Source organism: Electrophorus electricus, chromosome 19 (genome assembly GCF_041902795.1).
Source record: "Electrophorus electricus isolate QZ-2024a chromosome 19, ASM4190279v1, whole genome shotgun sequence".
Classification (NCBI taxonomy): Eukaryota; Metazoa; Chordata; class Actinopteri; order Gymnotiformes; family Gymnotidae; genus Electrophorus; species Electrophorus electricus.
The window spans coordinates 4,015,601-4,036,334 of NC_137515.1; the positions used below are offsets into that span (position 1 = coordinate 4,015,601).

Genomic DNA, 20,734 nt, shown 5'->3' on the forward strand with positions numbered 1-20,734 from the left:
TGGCTGGCGCTGAGGCGGTGTGTCTTGGGGCGGAGTTATCGAAACAGGTCAGGCTGCGCCGTGTCCTCCTGCCCAAACGTCTTCCAGCATATAACGGCCATTTCCAAGAGTCTTCGCAAACTGAAGTGTCAAAAATGTCAAGGTGGCACAAGATGCTCTTGAGCGGGCCTGGTTACAGTGCGCTGGCTATAAGTCGAGTTGTTCACAGCTGGCGTTTCTCACTAAACGGCAGTCGGAACTTCAGCACTGGGAAACGTGCACGGAAAGATTTCATTCAAGGTACCTTTTCGGGCTAACGCGGAATATACTTTTATGACAGGATCATGCAGGCTCCCGAGAGGAGACCTGTTGTGTAGACAGCTTCCTGGTATTGATGAGCTTGCTAGCTAACTCAGGGCACGTAATTTGGCTGTAAATCTATAAGCAGGTTATTCCGTTGTAATGTAACTAGCTAGTTAGCCGGCGAGCTAATGTACTAGCTGTGCCTTTTGCACGCCCACGTAAGTCCACAACTAAAGTATGTTCTTGTGCGCTCAGATCTCGAGGGTCAGTTTAAAGCAATAAGGGAGAAAGCCGCAGCTGCAATGCCGGGCACTGACTGGAGCCCGGTCGAGCTGAGGCGTGATCTCCCTCCTGATCGAGCCGACATTGTCGTCGTCGGAGGCGGCGTGATCGGCTGGTCGGTCGCCTACTGGCTGAAGAAGAAGGAGAGGGTCCGAGACGGCGTGAGGGTGTTGGTGGTGGAGAAGGATCCCACCGTAAGTAGCAACATTTTTAATGGATTATATTCTGGGGTGAAGTTCGGGACGTAGAGGGTTCCCGTCGAATCGGAACACTTCCCAGCATTCGATAAGAGAAGCTAATGTTTGAGATGTGTGTGAACATTTAGCAAAAATAAACCATGCGCCAGTCAAATTAGATTTTGTTTCTCTTGCCCCTCTCTTGTTTCACGAGTACTCGGAAGCGTCCACAGTGCTGTCTGCTGGTGGGATTCGGCAGCAGTTCTCTCTCAAGGAAAACATCCAGCTGTCTTTGGCCTCTGTCGACTTCATGAGGAATATAAACGTAATTGACCCTCAAAATGCTGTGCGACGGTGCTTTTAAGAGTTTAACACTGTGTTCATTAATGAGCAATTGTGAATTTGAAGGTTTTGTAGTTTGAGTTCTTTTGGTCTGTTTAGGAACATCTTTGGGTACTGAACGAGGATCCAATTGACTTGCAGTTTAACCATTCCGGGTACCTCTTTCTGGCCAGTGAAAGTGTAGCACATATTATGGAGGAGAACTATGTAACTCAGAGGTAGATATCTTTTGGATATGACACACTGCACTCTGCATGTCAGTGTTTATTCCATGGAGTATTGCTTTTTCTTTTCTTTTTTTTTTTTCCTTCACCAGAGAGCATGGGGCAAAGGTCACCCTTCTGTCACCAGCCCAGCTTAAGGAGAGATTTCCCTGGCTAAACACAGATGGTGTTGTGCTGGCCTCATATGGTTAGCCTTCTCTTTTACTTTGGTCTGGAAAATCTTAATATGTTTTAACACTGAAGTGTGTTAGGCTTTTTGGGTGAAGGATTTGGGTTTTGGGGTTTTGTTTCACAAATAAATGTTGACGTTGAAATGGAGCATGTACTGACTACACTGCATTGGCCAGGGCTAGAAAATGAAGGATGGTTTGATCCTTGGTCTCTCCTGAATGCATTCAGACGCAAGGCCATGTCTATGGGAGTCTTCCATTGCCATGGAGAGGTCACAGGTTAATTTTTTATATCTTTTCTGGGGATGCACGAGTATCAGTGTAACACAGTAACAAACAGCATTCCAGGATGTTCTGTATTTTTCTACGTGACTTATTTCGATATCTCTTGAAGACTCTTCTTTTGATCTTTGTTTTAAACAGGGCAACGTCTGCCAGTCTTGCTTAAGTATCAGATGTCTGGTAGTCATATCATCCTGTTTATAATTTGCTGTTTTAGTTGAATAGTTCTTTATGATTTAGGGTTTACATGCACCACAAGTAGCAGAGAAACCGAAGATGGAGATGTTTTGAGAATAAAAAGGATCAAATATATCGATGTGAGTTTGTATGTTTTGTTTCTTCATTTTTAAAGGCCAAATGCAGTTTAAATTGAATCAAATACTAAAACCTGTTTTTCAGTTCCTCATGGGTTTGCCCCATAACATGAACATATTTTGTATAGCTAATTGTCAGTTGCACAAAGGATTTTTGTGTTCTTGTCTGTTTGTGGTGTGAACTGAAACCATGAACATCTGCTACAATAGGTGAAGATGCCCGACAGTCGGGAATACCAGCCTGTGGAGTGTGCAATCGTGATCAATGCTGCAGGTGTCAATTCAGGGAAGATTGCAGATATGATTGGCATTGGATCGGGCTCAGAACATAGCATGGCTGGCTTTTCATTACCCGTGGAACCTAGAAAGAGGTAGGAATACGCCACATGCTATCATTTTGAGATTAAAGTTTGTATGTAAACTTTTTAAAAAATCGTTGTCATGGCTTAACTGTCCTGCAGGTATGTTTATGTGGTGCACTGCCCAGATGGTCCTGGTCTGGAGTCACCTTTTCTGATTGACTACTCAGGAGTTTACTTTAGACGAGAGGGTCTCGGAGGAAATTACATCACGGGGAACTCCCCAGAGGAGGTCTGGGCAAGCTTTTCTGTTTATGAAGTTTTCGATTTATACTGCAATGCTTCTCCTGGTCCCATGCCTCTGGAATGCATACTCTGCATGTGCTTGTCTGTTTTTTTTGTTTTTTTTCCTTTAATAATTTTATTTCTGACTGAAGTCAGAAACTATTTATCAAGCCCTTTATGAGGTGACCTGGTTCTGTTGGAGCAGGGTCATGGGCAGAACATGGGTTCACCAGGACTGCGATTGGGGACTTCTGTGTTGTCACCTATTTATATCAAAAACCTAGCTGTTATATTGCTACTATTGTACATGATCAGTCATAGACTCCTGGCTATGTAACCGGTTTATCCATTATTATGGGAATAGTGGTGGTTTTAAAGTAGATACCTTACTAAAATAAGTGAACGCAGTAGTGGCAGAAAGCAAATCATCAGCCGTCCAAAGGACACTTATGACAAATGGACACTGAAAATGTGACACAGTGACAGACCCAGGTCTTGGTTGGACCCATGGACCCATGTAAGTGGCTTTAGAGTGTTTTAACTGAGCAACTGTTTGTTTTTGATTGATTCCCTGGGGAAGACCGAGGAACCGGACATCAGTGATCTAAAAGTGGACCATGAGTTTTTTCAAGAGAAAGTCTGGCCACATCTGTCCCATCGGGTCCCTGCCTTTGAGAGTCTGAAGGTGAGCATGTCAGAACTACTTCAAACATCAGCAGTTGCCATAGAAAATCCGTGACACAACAAAGTAGTTGTATATAAATTTTCAAGAAGATTCCAGGGAATAGGTTTAGAAAGACAGACATACAGAAAGAAATAGAATATACACCTGAAATATGGCATTGAGAAATACCTGTGTGTGTGTGTGTGTGTGTGTGTGTGTGTGTGTGTGTGTGTGTGTGTGTGTGTGTGTGTGTATATATATATATATATACATATACACACACACACCCTTCTGCTGAGCAGTGTTCTTAAATACTAGTAATAGTGGTAATAAATATAACACTTACATTAAAATATATAAGTATATTGCAGCTGAGAATGTTCACATATGCAGGATTCAGTATTCTTTAAAGTGAAAGGAGTGCATGAGTAAGGTGGTGGTGTTATGAACATCTGACGTAAAAATAAACAGGTGTCAGTGCAGTAGTCTAAGAGTGTGTGCTGGGTGTATGAGTGGCACAGGACCCAAGCAGTGTTTGGTAGTGTTCAGTTCACTTGTGGCTTTGGGGTAGAAGCTGCTCTTAAATCTGTTTGTCTGTGAAGTAATGGACATGATGCGTCTCCCAGAGGGCACCAGATTAAATAAGTGATTAAATAGGTGTCCTGGGTGTGTTGGGTATGCTGGCTGTTTTGCTGAGGCAGCAAGGGCTGAAAAGGTCCTCCGTGGAGGGCAGTGAGTGGTCAGTAGTGATCTGGGCAGTGGCAAGGACCCTCTGAAGAGCTTACCTGTCTGCAGGTGGCTCGCCATACCGAGATGCAGTATGTCAACTCACTCTCAATGGAACAGTGATTGGAAGGAAACCAGCAGCTTCTCCTGTAGACAGTTTTTCCTGAGGAGTCACATGAAATGGTCTCTGCTGTGCCTTCTTCACTATTTTGTTGTTGTTGCTGGTTCAGGAGAGATCCTGCAATGTGCATGCTCAGAAAATGAAAAGCAGGGACCCTTTCTACCCTGTGCCCATAGATGTAGAGTGGGTCAGGGCCTACATTTTTGTTTCCTGAAGTCGACGAAGAGTTCTTTTGTTTTTGAGTTGAGGATGAGGTTGTTTTTAGAGCACCACCTTGCTAGTCCTTGGACTTCATCCCTGTAGGCTGTCTCATCTACTCCAGAGATATGAGCGCCTACATTCGTACCCGAGTCCTACCAGGGTTGTATCGTCCTCAAACTTGATGGTGTTTTTGGGATGTGTGGGAGCGCAGTTGTAGGTTCAGAGAAGGGGGCTCGGCATGCAGTCCTGTGGTGTCCAGTGCTGTGTGTCAGGGAGGAGGAGAAGTGGATGCCTGTTTTAACAGTCTGGGGGCGGTTGGTCAGAAAGTCCTTTACCCAGAGGCAGGTGGGTTGTGAGATTTGCAGGTCATTGAGTTTAGTGACCAGTCTGCCTCGTATGACTATGGCAGAGCTGAAATCTATAAAGAGCATTCTCACAAAGTTCTCCTGGTGTTCAAGGTGGGAGAGTACAATGTGAAGAGCAGTGGCGATGGCATCATCTGTAGACCTGTTCACCCTGTGGGCAAACTGGTGAGGGTGGGAGACCACAGGACCAGCCTCTCAAAGCACTTCATAATGACTGGTGTGAGTGCAACTGGATGGTAATTGTTGAGGCTACTGATGGTCATTTTTGGGATGAAATGATAGGGTGAAATGATTGAGTTAGACAGGGACAGGTTTAAGATCTTTCTGAAGACTTCTGAGAGCTGGTCTGCACATTCATTCAGCACCCTTCCTGTCACACCATCAGGGTCGGCAGCATTCCTTGCGACTACTGCTCTGTGCATACGTCTTGCCTCATGTCCCTGTACAGCAGAGAGGTTGGTGGAGGTTGCATATCTGTCTCTGCATTCTTCACCCCACAGCGGGCAAAGAACCAATTAAGGCATTTCTGACAGTACTCATGCAGTTTCTGGTTATGTAGCTGGTGAGGTTTTGGATGTCCTTCCACACCTAGCATGAGTCGTTGTTGGTGAAGAGGTCCTCAGTCTTCCTCCTGTTGGGCCTCCCTGATGCCCTTCTTCAGGTTGGTTCTGGCAGTGCTGTATAACTCCCTGTTACTGTACTTGAAAGCGGTGTCTTTGGCCTTGAGGAGAGTTGACCTCTGTCATCCTTGGCTTCTGACTGGGATATACCTAGATATATTTGTCGACGGTTATATAGTCAATGCAGTTCTGTATGTAGCCGAGTACAGATGATGTGTACAACTCCAAAGTCCTTATTCTCAAAGATGTCCCAGTTTGAGTTTACTGGTTTAATGTTTAAAGATGTCAGTTGAAAGATAATAAAATTGCAGCATAGTACACAAGGTTTTCAGAGCAATAGAATGTTTTGGACAGAGGTCCTTCATCAGCTGATGAAGGAAAGCTGTGTGTTATGAATGCAAACACACAAGGTAGAGAGGATCCAAATGCAACAGGTTTTATTGGGTTTGTGAAGCTGAACGGATTTTAGTAGGATCCTGAATGTAGTGAAAGAGGCAGGAGGTAGCTTGACTGTACTTTGTCAGGCCAGTCCAGGGTTGAAAACAAGGGGCAGAGTCCGGTAGGTGTCAGTGTCAGGCAGGTTCTATAATACAGGCCGAGTTCTGTAATCAGAAAAGCTAATGCACAGGAAAGGCTCAATATGCATAATAGGATCGGCAGTACTTCACAACGAGGGTGCGAGAGAGGGGAGCTTAAATAGAAGACCTAGGTAAAGGAGAAAATAGGCAGCTGTGTCTATTATTCCAGCAATCCAGTTCAGATCTGTTGGAGGGAAGAGGTTGGCATATCAGTGCTGGGAAGAGCATAATTCACAGGTTGTGTGTGCGTGTACACATGCAAACCGAATTTTTTTCCAGGTGACTGGAGCATGGGCGGGATTTTATGACTACAACACGTTTGATCAGAACGCCATCATAGGCCTGCATCCAAGGATCAGCAACATGTTTCTGGCCACGGGTTTCAGTGGGCACGGGCTCCAGCACTCACCTGCAGTGGGCTGCGCCGTGGCTGAACTGGTCCTGGATGGAGGCTTCAGGACCATCGACCTCAGCGCCTTCGACTTTAAACGCATCCTGCAGCAGGAGCCCATACTAGAGAGGAATATAGTATGACGAGGAGGAAGGGGAACGAGCTAATGGTTGCTAAATAGGTACCCAGAGTGCTGGTGAAAAAAATTGAAAGTTTTTACTTGCATGACTAACTTTATCAACCAGAGCTCAATTCTCTACAGAGCTGCAGAACTGTGTGCATTAAGTACATATTCCTATAGAGTCATATGCAGCTGCACAGGTTGGACTGGAATTCAAACCAATCTTAAATCAGCAATTACCAACTACTACATTTCTCGGGATAATAATAGTATAATAAGACAACCTCAGATCAAGTGATTCTGCCTATATCACCAAGGCTGTGGTAACGAGGGAGAGACGATATTTACCAATAATATATTGTTTTTACAGTCCAATCAAATTCCTACGGATAAAGGCCTGCAACAAGATTCTCACCATAACATTCTGTATTTGGGTATTTGAAAACCTGTCAAGTTACTGAAAAAAAAAAAAGGATGCATGTTCTCTTCCTCATCATGTAATGGTAAGGGAAATATAACAAGGAGAGTTCAAGGAGGAGAATATATTTTGACAAATTTTCAGTATCCATGAGATAAAAGCAAACAATTATTCCACATATATTTCTGTTTCTGAGTTTATATTACTGGATAAGGTGCCATAGATGTGTTTTAGCATCATGGCAAAAAAAAAATTGATGTATTTGAGTGTGATTGTTACCTTAATTTAAAAAAAAAAAAAAAAAAGTACCTCGGCATTAAAAGTGCTCTGGTTCCAAGTTGAGAGTCCTTTCCTTTTTATTTATTTTCCATGTTTGTGAAAAGATTCATGACTGAAACCACTTTACGCTTTTACAGAAAACAAAGTAAGTCATCAAGTCTCCCGTGACCATGTTAGAAGTGATGCTGGAATCGTTTCTGAATCTTCCCCCAAAAACAGCATTTCTGGATAATCCACAGCCTAGCTTTTCACACACGCCTAGTCCGAGCAAACAAGAACATTGGAAACATGGTACAGCTGTGCTGGGAAGTGAAGCATAGTGTGGGCTGTCTGGAGCATTGGGGAAAACTAAAGAGTGAAGCATCGTTGCTTTGTGTGTTGCATACCTTTAGTGCCATCTTGAATGTGACTGCGGTCTTGGGAGTGCTTGGAATAGGCTGTTTTTATTAGCTGAATGTTTCTCATGCTGGTGATCTGAGGCTCCACAATAGGGTAATTTCAGCCAGAGTACAGACTGCTTGCTCCAGGATGCCCTTTGGAGCTTTCCACATTTTATATTGATCTGGGCATTTATTTAGCTGTGGGAGATATTTCTTGGGAAACATTTTTCTTCACACAGATTTCTGCATTTTGAAAAATGATTTTATTTTTCTTTTACATTACATTTCTACTAATTATGGAGGGATTGCCAAAATAGAAATGTGTTAACTGACTGGATCAGGTGAGGGTAATTACTGATCATGACAGAGAAACAGATCCCTTATATTGCCTAACCATTTTTTTTAACCCTGAAAAGATGGCATCAAACACAATAACTATCTTTTTGGACTAATGGGAACTTTGTAACAAAGCAGAAACTCTTCATAGGTAACTCAGTTACTTTGCATAATTAATTAACCAATACAATTTAATTTCTAAGACAATTTTCAAAGAACAGCGACTTCCTTTTGAAGCATATTTCCTATATTTACTCCAGATGACATGAATAGTTGGGCAAGATTGATTGTAGAGAAGAAGAAGCCAGGCCAAACGTTCTTGGAAATTGGAACGAATAATACGAACCGTATCCGTGTTATAGTTACAAACCATGACGGGGAAATAAAATTCCAGACTGAGTTCTCTGTATGTTTCACTCTACATGAATATCATACCGATCTGTTTGGTGAACACGCAGAATAAACACATCAAGTCACACGAAGACGCGTTGTTCATCTGCACGAGACTCGGTATTTTTGCAGCCCTGTAATTTGCGTCATATCCCATCCATTCAGCTCAGCACGTGACACATGGCGGCGTCGCAAGAAAGAGACTCGAGTGAGCTGGAGAGAGAAGCAAAGCGACTGAAGACAGATTCATGTGATTCCTGTGATTTTCCTAAAAATGAGTCCGCTCGTGAGAGCCCCATATCGGGCTTTGAGACGCGACGGATTCTGCGCGACTCTGCACGCGAGAAAAATATTTTCGTCCACGGAAAGGTGAGAGGAAGTTGGCCAGCCTTAGCAAATCAGCTAATCAACTTAAAAATGTTGCTATCTAGGTGTCTATCAAGCGAGTGGTTAAATGCAAGATGCTAGCTAGCGTTAGCTGTCTTTATGCAATATGTTAAGCTACGCAGAGCTTTGTATTTGCTTAACATACCTCTAATATTAGCTACATCGGACACCTTTAAAAGCTACCATCATTATCATCTTTGCGTGTATGCTACTTGTTAGATTGACGACCAGGAGGCTGTTGTCATATTAGAGAAAACGCCAATTAGACAAGACACACTGCCAGAAATGTTTAAGACCAGCACGCTCAGACTGGAGATGAGAAATGACATATACAGCACATACAACCTCCAGCCACCTTCTCATCTGAATGGTAAGAACTGAAACTCAAAAGTAGCTAACTCAGTTCCATGCGCTTACTATGCTGCAGTAGGTAGTTCAAGTTTGGTTTATTTGTCACATACATAGTCATACACAGTATAACTCGCAGTGCAATGGTTTAAGAGTGCTCTGCCCAAACTGAGGAAAAACAAAACAAAACAGGGGTGCATAGGGAAATATATATATACACAAAATATATTACAATGTATGTACAATATGTGTATATGTTTATATACACAATGTACATTCTTGCACTGCTTTTTAGTGTTGTAAACTTGGCATGCCTATATCAAACTTCTTACCTAACATGTTCTTCTATTATCCTGTGTGTTAGAGCTAGGCTATTCAAATCACAGATCTTAAGGTTCATGTCTTCTGGATTTTCTTCCATGTACCTAGGAGCCAGATGTGCTAATCTCACCTATAGACCAGTTGTACTGTTACTCACCAGTTCTCAAATTCTAATGAAAAATGGCCAATTTTGACTAAATATTTATTCAGTTAAGTACAATAATTGCACAGTGCAGAAAAAGCTAGAAGTGCAGGATTTATATACATGCATGCCAGATGCATACCAGCATATGTAAATGAATTATATACACCTTCTTATTAAAGTTATGCCTCACCTACAGAAATCAAAACCACCGTGATTTGCCCAGCGACAGAGAAGCATGTGAAGAAATATCTCCGCCAAGAGACCTTCCTCATCGAAGAATCTGGGGACGACTACCGGAACATCACTCTTCCTTACATCAGCAGCAAGAGTTTCAGTGTCCAGGTGTGTATATAAACACACACATTTACAGCATTTGGAAGACAGTGAGACATGGATTGCAAAGCACTTTTGTGTGTGTGTGTATTACACACACACGAGGCCTATGTGTTTTAATATTTAGTGAAAACATGCTCAGTTTTATTCTGCAGTGGGTGCACAACATTTTGGAGAAGAGGGCTGAGGCTGACAGGATTGTTTTTGAAGATCCAGATGCTCATGTTGGTTTCGTCCTGCTGCCAGATTTCAAATGGGACCAGAAGCAGGTGGGTGAGCAGCTTTGGCTCAAGTGAAGTCTTTTGGTAGGTTGACAGTTGCCACTTTGAATTCCTTTAAACCTTACAAAACCTTAATATCTCACTGCTGTTTGGAAGCGTGGTCTTGTTTTGGATTCAATTCCTTTGAGTATAACATTTTGATCATTGATTATAGACGTGATCAACAAATTTAATCATCATGTCCAGAATGAGTATTTCCACACTTACTATATTTGTACAGAGCATATTTCTGCAAAAGAAACAAAAGCATCAGTTATATTAAATGTGCAGTTTTTTTGGTTTTTAAGCCATATGTTTAAATCATAAGATAAATTAATTGCAGTAAAGAAATTTACAAGTCAATTTTTAATATCAGATAAAAATTTGCTTTGAAAAACTTTGTTCCAGGATATCATGCTTGCTTGACTGAATGTAGTTGAGTTTCTTTTTCTCTGTAGCTTGATGACTTGTATTTGATAGCCATTGTACATCGAAGGGACCTAAAGAGTTTGAGGAGTCTCACATCAGAGGACCTCCCGTTATTGAGAAACATCCGTGAAAAGGGACAGGTGAATATATTTTGAAAATGGCCACAGCAGCTCACAGACTTGACTGTGTATTTATTTATTTATTTATTTTATAATCGATAAAACGTTCTGCTAATAGATTATCAGAAGTCATGAATTTGATCAGTGCCAACTGACAAATAAATGTGTCGTCGTCCCCCCCCCCTTCTTTCTTCATAATATCCTTTGTTCTCTGGCCTTCTTTGACCAGTAGATGGCAGTATTAACTCAAAATGTTTTGTGGGAGCCTTGTGCAACTTTCTCCTGCCTACTCGATTCTGAGAAAACACTGGAAGATGGGTCAAGTTTAGAAGTGTTTTTTTTAAAATCAGCTAGTCGCCGTAAGAAACGCTGACTCTGCAAAGCCTCGGCCTTTTACAGTCAGGTCTTCTCTCCCCACAGGAGGCCATCCAGGAGCGATATGGCGTCCCAGCGTGCAAACTGCGTGCGTTTTTGCACTATCAGCCGTCTTACTACCACCTGCACGTGCACTTCACCTCGCTGGACTATGAGGCCCCTGGCTGCGGTGTGGAGAGGGCCCACCTGCTCTCCGACGTCATCCAGAACCTGGAAGCCGACTCCGCCTACTACTGGAGCCGCTCCCTCTCGTTCCCCTTGCGGGCAGACGACGCCCTCCTGCTGAAGTTCAGAGAGGCTGGCAAGCTGTAACCATGGTAGCGGCCTGCGCACGCCTGCCCAGCTGGCAGCTTGGGGGTTTGTGTGCTGTGCAGCTGTAATGGACCTCATGAGGCTTTTTCTCCCTCTACCAAGAATTATTTCTAATATTCTCACTGCTTTGTACTGTTGCCCAGGAGAAATGAAAATAGAGTAGTTATAGAGTCCTGCTTGTGTTTCTCGTTCATGTCTTTACTTTTATATTGAAACAAATTTGTTTTTTTTTTTTGTTTTTTTAAATGGAAGTTGTTTTTACATCTTTGAGCATATACCATTTTAATAAAATATTCACTGATGCTTCTTTGTGCGGAAATCTTTGGTTGCTGTGTTTTAGGAGCAATTTTTATTTTGCTCCTGTAGATGAATATTTCATGATACTATGTCTTAATCCAGTTATATACGTATTATTGTCTTGTCTGTATATTGAGACTGCAAGCATTAATATAGCTTGTTCAGAATGGATTCTCATAAAGAGATTAACACAGGATATGGCTTCCAGTAGGATTCTGCAGGTTATGATTTTGATCTGACGGAGGTCTCCTCAGGGGCCGCTGTGAGAACTGAGGGAAAGGCTAGCCAGCAGGCCAAGGGGCCCTTCGGGTGAGGCTCCAGAACATGGCTATTTCTGCTTTGTAAAACAAGTAGAAAATATGAGCTGTAATGTACAGTTGACACTGTGTGAACTAGTTTAACTTTGTAATGTTTGTGCTGTTGCAAAATGTACTCAACGTTACTGGGTTTTAAACAATACAGGAATAATTTATGCAAAAATACTTAACTGATGTTCTCTCAGTTACAAGCAGTATGTGGTTATTTGCCTTTTTGGTTTTGGTGTTAAAATGGGGTTTTTGAAAATTAAAAATCGATATTGATCAAGATGGGCAGAATAATAACAAATATAATTTTTTGATAAAGGTTTTGATCACTAGCAAAACTGAAAATGCTCCCAGAGACCTGAATACCACACATGGCTCAAGCTTCCATTTACTTTAGAAATACAAAAAGATGTGGCTTTTTTTTGTCTGGAGAGTTCTTTAGCTGTGTTGAAAGATCCTACTGTTACTAAGCTATAGGTAGTAGAGGCAGTGCTGGTTTTCTGAAGCATCTGGAACACCAGCTCATCTGAATACTGTAGAAGCAGACAGGTCTTTTTCTTTTTGTACTTGTGAGTTTGCATTCTTCTTAGTTTCTGTCGCCAGCTGCAGCTTCCACTGTGAAAGCAGCTTTTAGCTACATTAGTCTGTGTCTTTGTGAATAACAATGAGCAACACTCATTGGGGATTACAGTTAATGGATGGACATGGTGCAGTTAGGACAGGTATTGTACATAAGGCAGTTATACTAGTTACGCCACAGTTATCCAATTACCATGTGTTCATACCATCTCTCTGAATTGGTATAAATGTCAATCACCTTCCCATGAACACCTTTAAAAGTGTACAATTACATACTGTTTCTTCTGGCATGCAAAATTTGCCGGCCACCATCCGCTCTGATCATACAGTCCACTTTCTGACTGCAGGTCCCTTGCAGGGCCATTGTTCACCACATGTTATTCAGGTGCTGGAATGCTCTCATAGGGGATTTGAAGTTTGAAGCTAATTTTCAGATGCAAAGCAGGCCAAATGTACTATAAGCAGGACAAAAGGGCATTTCAGCTATAATGATTGCAGGGGAAAAAGAGGTGGCCTCTGGTGGTGTTAGTGAGATAATATCAATTTTGTCTTTTCAGTTTTAGAATCACTGATGGTCATTTACATTTACATTTACAGCATTTGGCAGACACCCTTGTTCAGTGTAATTTACAGAAGTGCATTGCAGTCTCTATCAAATACATATCCTCATGGGACAATAGATAAATAAGTGTCAAGACTACTATCAGGCTAAAGGCCTGGCTAGACTGGATGGTCAGTAATTATTCATTATTACTTTGTGTATTCTTAATTACTAATAAAAAATAAGTCCCCCCCCACCTCTGACCCCCAACACAGTTTTTTCAATTTTGCATGTCCATTAGTTTTGTATGTCTATTATGTTATCACAGCTCTTGAATCAGGAATGTAACTATGGAATACAATGAATCTTTTGATATTTGAAATTATGAAACCCATTTTGAAAATGTGAAATTTCACATTTGCCATTTGTCAACTCAAAGAGTAGCTACTGGGGTGGTAGAGCAATCCCAGAAACCCCGACGACGCTGTCCTGCTGCTAAAGCTTTGCTTAATAATACGGCCTGCCGGCATGGTTCCACTCTCTGCCATAACACTGTGCCTGGTAGTCCGGATTGTGTTTTTTAGTTGAGCTGGTTGGACAGAGCTTGATGCTTTGCTGATAAACATAAGATAAGGTAGATGTGGAGGAAAAATGGACCTCTTTTGGCCAGGTCTTTTTCTTTATGGTGTGTGAACAGGGGCATATGCTTGGGATTAGAACATTGCACTGCGGATTACATTTCAGCAGCACCCCAATAGCAGTTTGCTCAGAGTAGAACAGGAAGGTCTGAACTTTAATCCTGCCTGCCGTTGGTCAGCACACTTAGCCAACAGATCTGTGAAGTGGGTTCCACACGTCGAAAGTTGTGACAGTGTTCTTGTTTCAGAAGCACTGCGGCTAACCTTTGTGCCAGTAGGGGTAAGTTCTCATCCTCATCTATGGTCCTAAAGTTCCCAAAGTAGTTGTCACTGTTGATCAGATGCTAATATGTGTTCATGGGATGTGAAAGTGAGAGTGACAGTTTTAGCCTATTTTAGACTGAGTTTTAAAAATAGGAGTTTAATGCACATTCCATCTGAGGAAAGTAATTAGAAAAGTATTTTAGCTTTAGTTTGCTTTTAATTATACTGAAATCTTTGAGGTGTGCTAATATACAGCACAATCACTGTGTGCAGCCTTTTATTCTAATCATTACTCTTTTGGAGTGTGACCTCATTTTTCATGCATGCTCAGACTAATTGGTTTGCTTCTTATCCTTCACAATGAAGGAATGTTGCAGTTCATCCACAAACAGATTCATGATCACCTAGTGGAGCGCAGGGATCACCGCACCCGGCTTGTGACCAAGGATGGCCGCTGCCACATTGAATTTGGCAATGTTGAGTACCATAGCCATTGTGCTTACCTGATGGATTTTTGGACCACTTTTGTTGAGTTTAGGTGGCGCTTTGTTATACTTTCCTTTGTCGCTGCTTTCGCTGGAAGCTGGTTCGTCTTTGGTCTGCTGTGGTATTTGATTGCAAAGAGTAATGGGGACTTAGAGGGAGAGAAAAAGTCTGATGGCCATTTAAAGTGCATAGACAACATAAATGGTCTCAGAACTGCCTTTCTTTACTCTCTAGAGACCCAGACAACCATTGGATATGGGGGGCGAGCCCTGACCGGGAACTGTGCGGGGACGGTAGCCCTTCTCGTTGTCCAGTCCCTTGTGGGTGCCATCATAAACTGCTTTATGTGTGGCCTGATTTTGGCCAAAATTTCCCTCCCAAAAAAGAGGGCAAAAACAGTCACCTTCAGCAGCATGGCAGTGATCTGTCTGAGGAGAGGCAGCCTCTGTCTTCAAATCCGCGTTGCCAACCTGCGCAAGACACTGCTTATTGGAAGCCAGATTTATGGGAAACTCCTGAGGACCACAGTCACGCCAGAAGGAGAGCCCATCATCCTGGACCAGGTGAACATTGACTTCCTGGTGGATGCCGGCAAGGACCACCTCTTCTTTGTGTGCCCACTCACGCTGTACCATGTTATCGATGGTTCGAGCCCGTTTGCCGAGATGGCGGCCGACACGTTAATGCAACAGGAGTTTGAGCTGGTGGTCTTCTTGGATGGCGTGGCTGAGTCCACAAGCTCCTCCTGCCAAGTGCGCACCTCCTTCCTTCCCTGCGAGATCCAGTGGGGCTACACATTTGTTCCCATTATCTCCCGCAACAGGGAAGGCAAGTATCGCGTTGACTTCTCCAACTTTTCCAGAACAGTGCCAGTGGTCACGCCACACTGTGCTTGCTGCTTCTTGAATGAGCTGAACAGCGAACTTGTACTGCACCAGCACAGATCGCAAGGCATTGACAACCCCAGCTTTGATGTGATTGCCATTGAAGAGGCGATGGATAATACTCAGATGTGAAGTTATGGGGGAACTCATGGAATGACAAATAATAATTAATACTGCATTGGAGTTCTGGTGACTAAATAGTGTTCTTTTACTTGAGGATGTAGGAAGTTTGACATTTTCAGCATCCATAAGATGCTCTGACATTTATCCAGAACATTTACATGTAATTATCAGTAGACAGCATGTGTACTAATATTTATAGAATTTAGCTGACACTTTTTTTCCCCAAAGCAACTTACAGTTACGACTGAGTACAACTTGAGCACTAAGGACCTTACTCAGGGCTCCAACAGTGGCAACTTGGCACTAGCAGGGCACAAACCAACAATCTTCTTATTACATGTCAAGTACCTTAACCACTGAGCTACCACTGCCCCTGGGGACAAGACCTTGGGGTTGTTAACTCCTTTCTCATACATTTCTACTGGGAGAGCTACAGGAGCTCTATGACAGGATTCTAAACCACTTTTAGAAGAATATAAAGTACTAGTCTATGCTGCTAACAGACAATCAAATTGCTGATATGCCTAAACTATGTCAGAAATGGAATAGTTGATCTGTTGGGGAATCTGGAAAACTGAAAACTGAAGGAAGAAAATATAACAAATGTAGCATTTTAGCTACTTACAGTATGACATTTCATCATGAATGAAATATAGAAATGCATGTATTCCAAATTTTGGAAGAGCCCGTGTGACATGAAACCTTTGTGAGATGTTGAAATTCTTGGTAGGTGTCCATAAAATAATTAAAATGGAGGTTATTTTCTGAATATATATTCTAATGAAAGCATAACAATGAATGTAAGGCATTAGTTTTGTTTGTTAAATGTAGTTATATAATAAATACCTTTGTATAAATGTGTATTGTAAGTTAATTATGCTGTATATATTGTACTCTGCTTTGAATGGCAGTTTTCATGAGAACACACTAGCTGTATTGTTTTGAGTTGGTTGTATCCAGCAGTGAAAATCACATGTGAAAATGTACTAATTAACAAGCAATCAAAGGGTTATGAGCACTAGAAAACATTATTGTAGCTGCACCTGGACATATAATGACTAAAGTGCTTATCATTTACGTAAAAGCTAAAAACAGGAAGGACTTTGACAAAATTTCTTCATTAAATGTGTTAAGGTGAAAATGTACAAGACAGATGTAGAGTTTTCAGTCTTTTAAATGTTTGCACTGTGTCTTAAATGTCTTAGTCCTCCCTTCCCATTGGGAGGTGCTCTAGTATAAATCGTGTACAACCTAAGAACGCTTCAGTTTTCCCAGAAAGCTTAGTCATCAAGAGTGTCAGCAACAGTGTGAGGACAATGTACCCAGTCATACTAGACAATTCCATAGGGAATGCTTCTTGGGACTGTAAAAATTGTACTCCCCATATTGAATATTTCTCTATGTTGTTGATATAATTGAGCCTTTTAATACAGTTTAATAGAGCTTGGATTTAATAATAGCGAATGCTTGTATTACTTCTGTTTCTGCTACAGTACAGAGAGAGAGAGAGAGAGAGAGAGAGAGAGAGAGAGAGAGAGAGAGAGAGAGAGAGAGAGAGAGAGAGAGAGAGAGAGAGAGAGAGAGAGAGAGAGAGAGAGAGAGAGAGAGAGAAACCTAGTAGCCATAAGCTTTTGGATGATGGACAAAGGAAAGGCTGAGTGTGTGGGAGCAGGGTGAAGCGTTGCTTTCGCCCAGAGTTCGAAATCAGCATAATTTGAACTTCCACCACCCAAGCACCAACCCCCATCCTCCTTTGATCACAGTAGCCACTTGACCTTTCTGTCAGCACAGACAGCTGCCGTTTCTGCCAATCCCCTGCAGAGAATTTTCTATTTTTTTTCCCAGAGAATTTTCTTATTTTCTAACTCTGACACTTTTTTCTTCCACTCTCCCATTTCTCCTTCCCTTCCCCTTAGTTAGGATCCCATTTTAAAGTCACAGTTTCTGAAGCTCTTCTATATTCATAATAAATGTATGCTATGTACTTTGTTTAATATGGTATTACAACTGTGTTAGAACCAGAGGGTTAAAAAAGGTTAAAAAGAACTCTAAAGCATTATATATTTTAATTATATCATTGGACACATCCAAATAAGGTCTGACATAAATGGCATCAGTTAAATGAAATAAATAGATTTTTCCAAACTTTAAAACGTTGATATTCATGTATACCTCTAGCCCATGCATCTTCCAGATGTGCCCCTGAACTCATACACATGACCACAGTGAAATGTGGCCAACTTTAACTAGTAAAAAGAACAACCAGGCCAGTCTGTTTGGCGGCACTTGAAGAGTTTGAGAAATGTCTCTATTTTGTGCGCATCCTTCCTGAAGCAGGATAGCATGGTGTAATCCCTCATCACATGTTCCATGGTACGAGGGGATGCCAGATGGTCTGCTATGCTCTTGCTGTTGTCCAATGGCAGGTTGTTCTCATTCAGCATCTGTATTTGGGTGAGGGGTGGGGAGACGTTCTTATTAAAGAATCTGAGAGAGAGGAGTTTGTGCGGGACATATGCAACGAACCCCACCCATGCCCGGGGTAAATTTGGAACAGGGCCACCAATGTCTGGGAGCAGGAGAACATCCCAACGTACTTTCCTGATGAGGGTGAGAAGACCTTTCTCCAAGCTCATCAGCTTGGACGACACCCATTTTGTCTTGTCAAGAAGGTCTTGGGGGGTGTTGTCGTAGTGATCTAGGGAAGCCTGCAGGTCGACTAGGTGGTTGATCCAGAACTGGACCAGAATCAGCACAGAGTGGAGGAGCCATTTGTCCTGCAGCAGCAAAAACCACAAACACGTCCCGTAAAACTTCCTCAGGCAGAGTTTCACATTCACAGGTTACTCGGCTATGAAGAAATGGACTGCGCCCAGCTCAGATGAACTTACCGAAATTTGCCCTACTTCACTTTTGGATGATGGAGTGGGCAAGATGACCGTGCACAAGTGGTCTGCATGGCCTTGCTGAGTGACCAGAGCAAGGGGAATGAACGTCTCCTTCTGTAAAAAGCAGTGGTAGCTCAGTGGTTAAGGTACTGAAGTTGTCAGTTCAAGCCCCACTACTGCCATGTTGCCACTGTTGGGAACCTGAGCAAGGCCTGTAACCCTCAGCTGCTCAAGGTTGTACTCAGCCATTGTAAGTGGCTTTGGGTAAAAGCTCTAAATGAAAAAGTGATGGGAGTCACAACATGTGCTTCTCACCAAACAGCCTGAGGGCTCTTAGCAGAAGCATTTGCACTTGAAGGTAATAAAGCCCTGAATATTTTTAGTGTTAAAAAACAACTTTTTATAATGTAGCTGTGGAAGTGTCATTCTAATTGTTTCAGTATTAACCTCATGAAATGAGGTCGGACTGTAGTGCTTTACTCACAAACTGTGTCCTGGTCTCTTCTGAGATGCGATAAATGAGTTCGGCGTGCTGGATGGCCCGATCCAGAAGCATCTCTATGGACATGGTGCAATGCACTCCTCCAACCTCACAGTCCAGCACAGAGCCCAGCATTCCATGTATGGAGCAGAAGAGAATTCCCAACCATCCTTGCAGAACTTGACCATGGCGATTAGGGTGCAAAAGTAGAACCAATGATTTTGATCTTTGAAGTTCAGTTTCTTTTTTACATCTGATATCTACTACTATTCACAGAATTAAATTTAAGTAAGTGGTATATGTATGTCAATTCTGGATAAATCAATATAAATTGTTAGGATTGATCTTTCAAGATTAACAAATGGATTTCACAGAAGATACAGTACCTTTTGTCTTGCTCATTATTGTGGAATGAAGGAAGTTTAATGTCTGAAATCACTACTGCTGGTGGTTCACAGGCACCTCCACCTTATATATACAACGCAGACTTCATGAATGAATCAGATTTAGAAAATCTCATTTAAGAGGTAAGACGATATTTCTGGTTACGGTTTCCACTATGTTTTTACGCATCATCTTTAGTGGAAGGACAAAATGTTTATCCAACAATTTTGGCTTTTATATAGGCTTCTCACCTTTTTAATAATGGGTGACTAAGAATGGCAAAGACAGAGATTTGCACATTTTAAAGGGTAGATCAGATGTCAAATCCGATGTTTCAGCATGGGAAAAATTATACCCAGTATGAAAATAGTAAAAGAGAGAGACAGTGTTCAATGGAGCTGTAGATCCCTAACACAAATACACATATTGTCTTAAATTGTCTTAAATTACACAAATTATAACAAAAAAAATCAGGGTTTCTGGTAAACTTATAAAACTGATAAATAAATAAATTGAGAACATTTTTAATGTAAAAAATACAGACACTGAGAAGTCACTCATCCCTATCAGAGTTGCTCAAAAATCCATGATTGTCACCAGTGGTTGAATTATTAAAAAACTTCAAGAGGGATGGCTGGTTTCAGCTGACAGGGTGGGTTTGGGGGTTGGGTGGGGGTTAAATAATATATCTCCTGCCTGTCTGAATCTGAACTACAGTGGCTTCATGCGCTGTATCCAATACTCCCCTGTATAGGGGACAAAAGTCATCAGATCTTTCCCGAATGTCTGCATTGAAAATAGAGGATAACATCTTGTTCTGATCGTGATTTGGTTTGAATTCGTTTATGGATAGAATTAAGAAATGGATACGGGACACATTATGATTCTTCACCCATAAATACTAATGACCCCATGAATATTCAAAAGTCACTGGTGACTTAGTTAGTATTCAATTAGTATAGTATTCATCAACTACAACTGGTCTCTTCAATTCATTAGTGGTTGTTTTGGTACAGACTGAAGCAATCCTGAAAAGCTGACAGTCATTTAAAGAACAATTGTAATTTAGACGACATAAAATTCTGGATTTTAAAACTTTCTGCAGACAATCAGACAATAGCAAATTCCTTGTTATTGGGAATGGTCACAGTCAAAGTCAAATTTATTTAGGCAGATTTACAAGAGGAAGGGTTTTTATAAGGGGGAGGTTTTTGGTTTTTTTACTTAGGGGATAGCGTGCCTTTGTATGTCCCCTCAAATTGAGCCCTGAGTGTCACTGAGTTTAAAAACACCTTCCATTTGTTAAGCCTGAGAGCAGACTTTGCTTGAATAGAGAGAACAGCTCTGCAGCTCTGGAGTCTTTCTCGGAAAACAGGATTCCTCATTTACACAGGTATTGGACTCTAGCAGAAGGTATATTGAATGCTTTTGCTTCCAGTCCAGCCACTGCAGTCCTTTGTACTTCCTCAGATCTCTTGACTCGTCTTATCATGGGGAAAAATCTTCTGCTTACCTCCGTGTGGATACAGGCCTGAGGTGCGAGGAGCAGCCTGAAAACAAACCACAATCAACATTTGTAATAGCAAAAT

At 41.8% G+C, this 20,734-nt stretch overlaps 4 protein-coding genes across 6 annotated transcripts; 3 read left to right on the plus strand and 1 right to left on the minus strand.

The window, feature by feature from the left end:
• Positions 1–24: 24 nt before the first annotated feature.
• On the plus strand, positions 25–6,871 carry foxred1 (FAD-dependent oxidoreductase domain containing 1). 2 transcript variants are annotated; one of them, XM_027015423.3, is made up of 11 exons: positions 26–279; positions 538–758; positions 955–1,065; positions 1,182–1,300; positions 1,399–1,493; positions 1,654–1,755; positions 1,999–2,075; positions 2,283–2,443; positions 2,534–2,663; positions 3,237–3,341; positions 6,211–6,871. In XM_027015423.3, exons 1-11 carry the CDS (start codon positions 135–137, stop codon positions 6,463–6,465), a joined length of 1,521 nt encoding a protein of 506 aa, XP_026871224.2. In that variant the 5' UTR covers positions 26–134; the 3' UTR covers positions 6,466–6,871. The 2 variants fall into 2 exon arrangements, with proteins under 2 accessions (XP_081558271.1, XP_026871224.2); XM_081702145.1 differs by lacking the exon at positions 1,654–1,755 and having other exon boundaries at positions 25–279.
• dcps (decapping enzyme, scavenger) lies at positions 3,239–11,578 on the plus strand. Its single transcript, XM_027015421.3, has 7 exons — positions 3,239–3,341; positions 8,412–8,615; positions 8,853–9,003; positions 9,644–9,789; positions 9,936–10,049; positions 10,499–10,609; positions 11,009–11,578. Exons 2-7 carry the CDS (start codon positions 8,427–8,429, stop codon positions 11,273–11,275), a joined length of 978 nt encoding a protein of 325 aa, XP_026871222.2. The 5' UTR covers positions 3,239–3,341; positions 8,412–8,426; the 3' UTR covers positions 11,276–11,578.
• A 2,689-nt stretch (positions 11,579–14,267) lies between these two features.
• Positions 14,268–16,694, plus strand: kcnj1b (potassium inwardly rectifying channel subfamily J member 1b). Its single transcript, XM_027015458.3, has one exon. The coding sequence runs from the start codon at positions 14,268–14,270 to the stop codon at positions 15,399–15,401; it is 1,134 nt and encodes a 377-aa protein (XP_026871259.2). The 3' UTR covers positions 15,402–16,694.
• A 396-nt stretch (positions 16,695–17,090) lies between these two features.
• smtlb (somatolactin beta) lies at positions 17,091–19,193 on the minus strand. Of its 2 annotated transcripts, XM_027015440.3 has the most exons (5): positions 19,148–19,193; positions 18,765–18,940; positions 18,284–18,394; positions 17,990–18,169; positions 17,091–17,836 (listed from the first exon to the last, which is right to left on the minus strand). In XM_027015440.3, the coding sequence occupies exons 1-5, from the start codon at positions 19,161–19,163 to the stop codon at positions 17,639–17,641; spliced, it is 681 nt and encodes a 226-aa protein (XP_026871241.2). In that variant the 5' UTR covers positions 19,164–19,193; the 3' UTR covers positions 17,091–17,638. The 2 variants fall into 2 exon arrangements, with proteins under 2 accessions (XP_026871241.2, XP_026871240.2); XM_027015439.3 differs by having other exon boundaries at positions 17,091–18,169.
• Positions 19,194–20,734: the final 1,541 nt, after the last annotated feature.

Bases quoted from the DNA above. Each gene is read 5' to 3' on its own strand.
- foxred1 (XM_027015423.3), top strand. From the start codon at position 135: ATGTCAAGGTGGCACAAGATGCTCTTGAGCGGGCCTGGTTACAGTGCG. The intron at 280-537 runs GTACCTTTTCGG...TTGTGCGCTCAG, and splicing joins ACGGAAAGATTTCATTCAAG to ATCTCGAGGGTCAGTTTAAA. The intron at 1,301-1,398 runs GTAGATATCTTT...TTCCTTCACCAG, and splicing joins GAGAACTATGTAACTCAGAG to AGAGCATGGGGCAAAGGTCA.
- kcnj1b (XM_027015458.3), top strand. From the start codon at position 14,268: ATGTTGCAGTTCATCCACAAACAGATTCATGATCACCTAGTGGAGCGC.
- dcps (XM_027015421.3), top strand. From the start codon at position 8,427: ATGGCGGCGTCGCAAGAAAGAGACTCGAGTGAGCTGGAGAGAGAAGCA. The intron at 9,004-9,643 runs GTAAGAACTGAA...CCTCACCTACAG, and splicing joins GCCACCTTCTCATCTGAATG to AAATCAAAACCACCGTGATT. The intron at 9,790-9,935 runs GTGTGTATATAA...TTTATTCTGCAG, and splicing joins GCAAGAGTTTCAGTGTCCAG to TGGGTGCACAACATTTTGGA.
- smtlb (XM_027015439.3), bottom strand. The intron at 18,395-18,764 runs GTGAGTAAAGCA...TGCTTTTTACAG, and splicing joins AAGAGACCAGGACACAGTTT to AAGGAGACGTTCATTCCCCT. The intron at 18,170-18,283 runs GTAAGTTCATCT...TTGCTGCTGCAG, and splicing joins GTGAAGTAGGGCAAATTTCG to GACAAATGGCTCCTCCACTC.